The sequence below is a fragment of the Bombus vancouverensis genome, chromosome 6, assembly GCF_051014615.1.
Source record: "Bombus vancouverensis nearcticus chromosome 6, iyBomVanc1_principal, whole genome shotgun sequence".
Taxonomy (NCBI): domain Eukaryota; kingdom Metazoa; phylum Arthropoda; class Insecta; order Hymenoptera; family Apidae; genus Bombus; species Bombus vancouverensis.
The window spans coordinates 9198519-9206158 of record NC_134916.1 but is presented as its reverse complement, the minus strand read 5'-3'; the positions used below and the strand labels follow the sequence as shown (position 1 = coordinate 9206158).

General features: G+C 39.7%; 1 protein-coding gene across 2 annotated transcripts; it reads right to left on the bottom strand.

Moving 5' to 3' along the window:
• Positions 1–2332: 2332 nt before the first annotated feature.
• su(w[a]) (suppressor of white-apricot) lies at positions 2333–7035 on the bottom strand. Of its 2 annotated transcripts, none has more exons than XM_033336706.2 (8): positions 6744–7035; positions 5686–5855; positions 5400–5602; positions 5086–5308; positions 4740–4822; positions 4429–4599; positions 2928–4339; positions 2333–2742 (listed from the first exon to the last, which is right to left on the bottom strand). In XM_033336706.2, exons 1-8 carry the CDS (start codon positions 6938–6940, stop codon positions 2580–2582), a joined length of 2622 nt encoding a protein of 873 aa, XP_033192597.2. In that variant the 5' UTR covers positions 6941–7035; the 3' UTR covers positions 2333–2579. The 2 variants fall into 2 exon arrangements, with proteins under 2 accessions (XP_033192597.2, XP_033192598.2); XM_033336707.2 differs by having other exon boundaries at positions 6438–6883.
• Positions 7036–7640: the final 605 nt, after the last annotated feature.

Sequence of the window (7640 nt, the reverse complement as noted above, 5' to 3'; positions counted from 1 at the left end):
GTAATTTTGCAGTAGTGCATTCTACGGATCTCCCCATTTCGAACTCCTCGTCCAATCAATCTATCTATCTCTTCCGTACCGTTCACAGTACCAACCCATCTCTCTGTCTGTCTCTCTCTCTCTCCCTTCTTCTCCTCTCCATGCCTCGCGTAATATTTTCTTTTACTGTCCTTTCGTTGTCAGCGTTCCAGCTTGGAAAGTTTTTAACTTCGCTCACGTAATATTCTGGTGCCATTGATATTCGATTCACTGGATAAAACCGATTTTTTGTCGTCATTTTTTCTTAACGTTCTTTCTCCCCTTTCACCCGTATTTTTCCCTTTTTGCTGGAATTCGTTTCGCGATGAAACTAAGGATACTAATTCGGATGAAAATAAAAGTGCAGTTTCCTTTCTTTTATCCCATTATTCTCTCTTTTTCGTTCGAGTTCCTGTTACCAAAGAGATATTACTTTGGATGAAAACAAACATTTGCATTTTTCTTTTCTTCTTCCAATTCTCTTTCTTCCTTTCTTTCGTAAGCGAGTCCTTTTTATCAAAGGGACGCTATTTTCTTATACTATTTTACTTTAATATACTTCTCCTTCTCTTTTTATTAACGGTCTTCTTATCAAAGGAGCATTATTTTGGACGAAAATAAAAATGTATTTCGCGATTCGAATCGATCCATGACGTTATATAATTAACAAAGCATACAATTGGACGTAATCGCGTGAAAAGCGACGCATAAAGATATCGTGCGGGCTCGTGAATGGCATTCTTTATATTATGATAAAGATGTTTCGAACTGTACCAGGAACGGTACGAAAAAGTCGCGTAACAATATTTTTCTATTGGCTAGTGAAAAGACAGTCTATTTCATCAACGATTAAGTCTTTCTTGAAATTACAAGGACGAGAAGGAGGACCAGAAGGAGGATCAGAAGGAGGAGAAAGAGGATGAAGAGGAGGAAGAAGAGGAGAAAAAACAGAGGTTACTCTGTTAGCCTGTAACGATATAGACCCTGAATTCTTTTGACTGGAAATCGAAGAAATGAAATTGGTGCTTAACACTTTTGGATTACAAATTAGTACTGAACGATTTACCTCGTGGTACACGTTTCTACTTTTGATCGAGTTTGCGCGTCTACGAATTATCGGGCACTTTCAGTCATTTTCTATCCACTCGTATTCTTCTAACATTGGAAAATATCTCAAGTTCGAAGAAAATACGAAGAAAGTCGTTACTGATACGCGATTTCCTGTTAAACGTTTCCTTAAAATATCAAAAGTCTTTGATTTGTTGAAGTCGAAATTGAAATATAAAAGTTTGAGAGCCGCGGCAGGATTAAAAGTAACAACGTTGTTGCTCTCGCACTACGTCGTCGACTTTTCGAGAAAATACAAGGAAAATTGCATTTTGAACGAGTACAGTTGGCACAGTTATGCGACAACATCGTTAAACAGGTGTTTGTTGGTATTTTATTCTTTGTTTGTTTCGACGGCACACGTGCCTTCTGCGGACGTAGTTCAAGCGACGCGTTCTCGATTTATTAAACTCAATTAGACGACGATTGATTTGGCGCAAAAGGAAATAAATCCTCGGGGCAGTTTATATGCGATCGGTGTTAAATGCATAACACATCGATGCTATTTTCATATCACAAATTATCGAGGAAGAACGACTGGCTTACTTATTTAGCCGATAGAAACGTTCAACGACTATGCAGGGAAGCGGCGAGCAAATGGATGAAGGAGAAGACAAAGAGTGGAAAGAACTCGGAATAGATTACTGTTTGACATCTGTGAATGCTTCTCTCGTAGTAACACTGAATCGATTGATGCCGCGCGTATGCCGAATCATGGAATATTTTAAATCGATAACCTTTGGTATTACGCAAATGATATATTTTCAAAGTTAAATATTTTTCCTTCAAATATCTAGAAACGGAAAAAAAAGAAAATACGAATCGAGTTGCCAACAGTGTTTCCGCTTTTCCTTACATCAGACTGACGAAACTGTGACGGCAATCGACGTTTGCCGCGATGACGGCATCTACTTTGACATTCTTTCGCATAATGGCAAACTCTTATTATATAATCGGTTTTATTTTACTCTTAGCATCTTCGTTCTTTCTCTATCCGCCCTCTTTTCCACTGTTTTTATAATCTACGAAAATTGATGTAAAACAAATTTAGCTCGTTTCGAACGACATTCGATGAATTTCTGTATTCTCGATACGTTTATTCTTATTTACAATTTTTATCGTAACCAGCTCCAAAATATTCGAGTGTAATTTGATTTACGAGTAATCGGGCAAAGGAAAAGCAATAAATAAATTACGGCTGGTCATATACAATCTTGGCAAAACCTTTTTATTCTTCAATCTTTCCTTATTTTCGTTTTTTCTTGGACAGTGGTCGTATTAAAATTATCACCGACACTTTAATTACCGATGTATGCACGAAACTACGTATACATATGTACTCGCATATTTACATCTCGTATGCGTGCACTTATATATACGCGTATGTAAATGTACACTTGTAAGGTATACATCTCCGCTTGTCGATAATACGCGAATATGAGGACAACACGTTTTCAGGATGAACACGAATCCGAGTACGAGGAGTTGCTTCCCTTTCGTCGCGCACTGTGATGATGTCTTCGAGATGATGTTTGCGACGGTGACCTATGCTTGGACGAAGACTTCTTGCTCTTCTTGGATCTATGCGACCGAGAACTGCTCGGACTGTCGTGGTTGCTGTGACAAACAAACGATTGCGAGAGAAACAGAGGAAGAGAGTATAAAAGAGAGAGCGAAGAAAAGAGATCGATTACAGATAATCGAAGCGGTGGTTTTGGCTGTATTTACGAATAGGCATAGATAAACTGTCACTACGTTGTACGCAGTATTAGACGTGATAATCGATCGAAAAAGTCGCGTACCTTCTGTGGGAACTTTTCTTCTTTTTGTGTTTCTTGTGAAATTTTTGTCTATCTGTGTAACTTCGACTTCCACTTGGACTCCTCGATCGCGGTCTAGATCTTTTACCGGTCAAGTCTGCGCTCTTCAGCCTGTCCATCAAAGAGTTTCCACCGGTGGTCCTTAAGTCGCAAGAGGACTTTGCGTCCTCCAACGACGGCGAGGGGGATGGCGACGGGACGGAGTGCACTTCGTCCGAGTCGTCTTTCCTCGTTCCTACTTGATTCGCGACAGTCGCTACGGTTCCACTACCTTTCGGTAAACCGGAGCTCTGTATTTGACTTAAAAACGCTGCCGCTTTCTTTTTCCTTTCCAATTGAAGCTGCCTCTCTCTCGAAGTAGCAGCCAGTTTGTCACGTGCTGCAGCAACTAGCTTGTCCTTAATCCTATCTTCGGCCTGCTTGTGCCTAATCTCCTTTTGACAGTCTTCCAGAATCTCGTCCGTAAGGTCCACTAACTCCTTTTCCTCGTTTTTCCACTTTTTTTCCGACTTCCACGCTCCACTGCTATCTTTGTCAACTGAAATCCCGACACCGATTAGCGAATTCTGTTCGTTCGAATCTTGTGGCGAGCTTGGTTTTGAATTTCCATCTTTGCTCTCGGCTTCCATTTCATCGTCACTCTCTTCCAACGGCAGTGCATTTCGCTTTTCAATCACCCCGGTATCCCCGTCCTTTGGCTTTTTTATCGAAAACGAAACTGTCGTCACTTGTTTCACTCCTTCTGTGTTCGAGGCCGTCGTCGTCGTCGTCGATGTCGTAGTTGTTTCTTTCATCCTGGGCTCACACTTCTTTTTCGCTTGTATCATCTTCACTCTTTTCTGTACTTCCTCCATTCTTTGTTGCTTCTTCTGCAATTCCTCCAGCTTCTTCTGCTTTTCTTCTTGCGGCTCCTGTTTCTGTAATAGCTCTTCCTCTGTCAATACTTTCGGGTTTACCGCACCTTCGTATATTGTCAATTTGTGCGCATAATAACCGTGGTACTGATGCGATAATTCGAGAAAATTGAATCTCGGATCTCCTTTGTTTTTAACGATCGCTTCGAAATCTCTACCGTTCTTCGCCACGTAACTCGCCATTTTATCTATAATTATTTGTACATCCGCCGGTGGAACGATAAATGAAGGTCTACTTAATTGTTTCTGAGATGTGGATCCGTATGGTACCAATTGTGGCTGTGACTCATTCGTTGTAATTTGTGTCGTCGACATTTCATTCGTAGATGTTAATAAGTTCGGTACAGCCATTTGTAATGGTGATTGTATCTGCCCGTTTGGTCCGTATATTACTGGACCATGAGAGTATTGTACAGGTGTGGCAGCAGTTGTAGCCGTTGCAGTCATCGCAGTAACCGAAGTTGAATAAGGGTTATAATTCTATAAAGAATAACAGGGGGTGCTCGTTACATCGCGTTTCGCTTTAACCATGTTTCTGCTTGTCATATTTTGCGATCTGAATCTCCTACCTGTCCTGGCACAGGATGATAATATCCTGTGCTAGTTGTTGATTGAACCGTGGTTTCGCGATGTAGCGGCGGTGCTTTCGAAGGCGGTGGTTTTCCGGTTATTTTATTTACAAGCATCGAATAAGCACAGTCCGCTGATGGTTTGTACTGTATACTTGGAATACTGGGAGCCTGTAAACAACGACGAATTTGAGATTGATTTGTAGTCGAGCCAAGTTTACGAGAACTGCACGAACATCGAAACACACAATCAACGACTCGTACGTACGAAACGTATTCGGCACAGAACGCATTAACTGCAAGTTACATACCGCTTCTATTTTAGTTAAGGACGACGCCAAGCTCGGATGAAGATACGGTTCATCGTCTTGATCGGATGATCCTTCTTCGTGTTCTATCATTAAAAAGAATACAAGTTAATAAAACGTTCAGTTGTATACCGGCTTACTAATACTTCCTATGAATTATAGAGATTAACATGGATTAACAAATGTAACATAGAAATACTTACAGATGGAAAAGCTAAGTAGAATCAAAGTAGATGTGGGTAAATAAATCCTGCTTTAAATCTCTTGGATTATTTTAACACGACATAATAATGTCAACATTCGAGAATGTTGCGATAAGATGATCTCTTAAATAAAACAATATGCGTACCGGATTCTTCTTTCTCCGGCTGCTTTTCAGGATTATACTTTCCAGTCTTGATCGCATCCAGTATATATCTATAATATTGATGAAGTCGTCCGTCTATTGACAAGAAGGAAAATTGTGGATTATTCGCCTGCTTCGCTTTAATTAGAATCTCCATTTGGCCACCTTGACGACTTATAAATAGCGCCGTTTTTGTTATGATGGCATTCAATTTTTGTGTTTCTGGCTGTTAAGAAGCAACAACAATAACAATAAGCATGATGAACAGAAATATGAATTATATATATAAACACATCTATTGCTGTTTGTTTACCAACCAGTGAAATACCCTCTGGAATTTCCAAATCAGGCGGTGGAACGAAAGTTTGATCCTCCTCCTGGGAACCCTCAGACTGTTTTGGACTTTGTGAATCATCGCACGCGATCTTTGATCCGTTCCCTTCCTCGTTGTAGTCATATGCTACTTGAGTGTATGTGTTCTCTGAATCCAGAGCTTGATGTAGCCTCTTTATTTCTTCCTCTGAAAGACGACCATATATATTTTGTTGTTGATTTCATGCACTAATAGTAAATACGAGTGTACCATATACGCGATCCACTTACCATGATGTACAGCATCTTCCATTTCATTATTATAGAGAGACCGATACCGCTCTTCGTCGCATAATTGCTCCACTTTCAGTTCATCCTCGGTCAGGATCGTTCGATGATCGAAACCACCTGTCGGTGGTTCATATATCCGTAAGTCCCCCAGAGCACCTCGTCCATCGTACCTATACACATACATAAATTGATTTAAACGTAGAAGAGATGTTATGTGTTTCAGATAGCAATTTGCTCGATTGCGGCATCTGAAAATTGTGTCACGAAGCAAACCCTGTTTCAGTCAACCTCAAAATTTCTCTGAAATAGAATATAGTTATACCACACACGTCCCGTTTATATCACTTTACAAAATAATAACGACAACGATACAATAACAACGACAACAATTCGATTTCAAATGCTCTATTCATTCGAACTATTTGTTACTATTTATAGACATCGCGGAAACTTCCGTAATCGATCCAAAAAGTTGTGTAAAAGGTATTACTCTTTTTTACTTATTATTAGCGGACAACGAATGACATTACGCTAGAGTTTCTCTTGTTTCGCGAATGTATAATCGTTTGCATTGAGCATCGTTCAATTCGATCTTGTACAGATCCAGAAGCAGAGGCGAATAACAGGAACCGCGTTGTGCGTCTATGTAGGTAGATACACTCGATTCTAGAACGCTAAAATACATACCATGCTGAACGATTATAGTACCTACAATCGTCAGCTGCCGTTTGTCTCTCTACGCTGTGTCTCACCTTGCTGCTGCGCCGTCGGTCAGCCACAAAACACCAACGTGATGAGACCACGTTGCTCTACGGCCGTGCAAAGCGCGTATATATCGCGCTTCCACACCGCCTGTTCACAGCCAAGACACCTGCAGAAACCTTAAACAGTCTCCAGATTGCTTATCCGTACGTTAACCGTTTATCGTTGAATTTTTCCAACTGCTGCACTTTGCTTAGTTTCGATTGATATCATTCTTCTAAAGGTTACATGTACGGTGCATTTATGCAAGAATAAATATCCTAGATGATAAATTTGTCTAGGTTAGGGAAACGGACCTGTCTATTTTCAATGTGCTATCGCCCATCCATGGTATCAAATGCTTTCCTTGATCAATCATTTTCGCCTTGTCATCATCTCGAAATAATTTGCAGCTATATCCAAACACCAACAGCTCCTGCGGTTCCTCTTCTCCATTTTTTTTACGCAGAATCCCCGAATCTACCATCCAACGCTGACTTTTCGATGTCGCCATTTTCTATCCACTGATACTACTTGCGTTCCACCTTGTACATTGTACATGTCAAGAAATAGCCAATAAACATGAAGTTGGCTGCGAGATTAGAACGTTGCCCAAACGTACCATCATAATTTTCAACTCTTTCGTCCTTAAATCTGAAGACCTGTGGCTCTCTTTAGCGTGAATATATTGCATGATGCAACAGCGTATCCGAGGCAACGAATAGAAATTATTTAACAAATTTATTAACTAAATGTCAAAATTATTGGTCAGTAATAAGTGTGATCACTCACAAATTTCGTATTTACTTTCTTTACCATAGGAAAGAATATTGCCAAGGCATAAATCGCCCGCTTTCTAATATTGTAAACTCCAATCAAATTTCCTTCACTGTACATATGTACATTGTATTTACGTATTTATTAAATATGTATATACCATGATCATTTTAATAGATCTCAATATTCGTATACCGAAACTTTGAGAAAACAGTCCGAAAATTGAGTCATGAAAATCAACTTTTGTTTTTCATGTTGATTTTTTACGATTCAATTTTTGGATGATTTTCCCGAGTGTCGAAACCTGTTTATGGATTAGTGGTAGGGTACACCCAATGGGAGAAATACAGCTTAGAGATGTAAACGTCTTAAGTTATACTATCAAATAACAATATTGATTAATTATAATGAGACCTATAATCGCATACAGTAGAAAT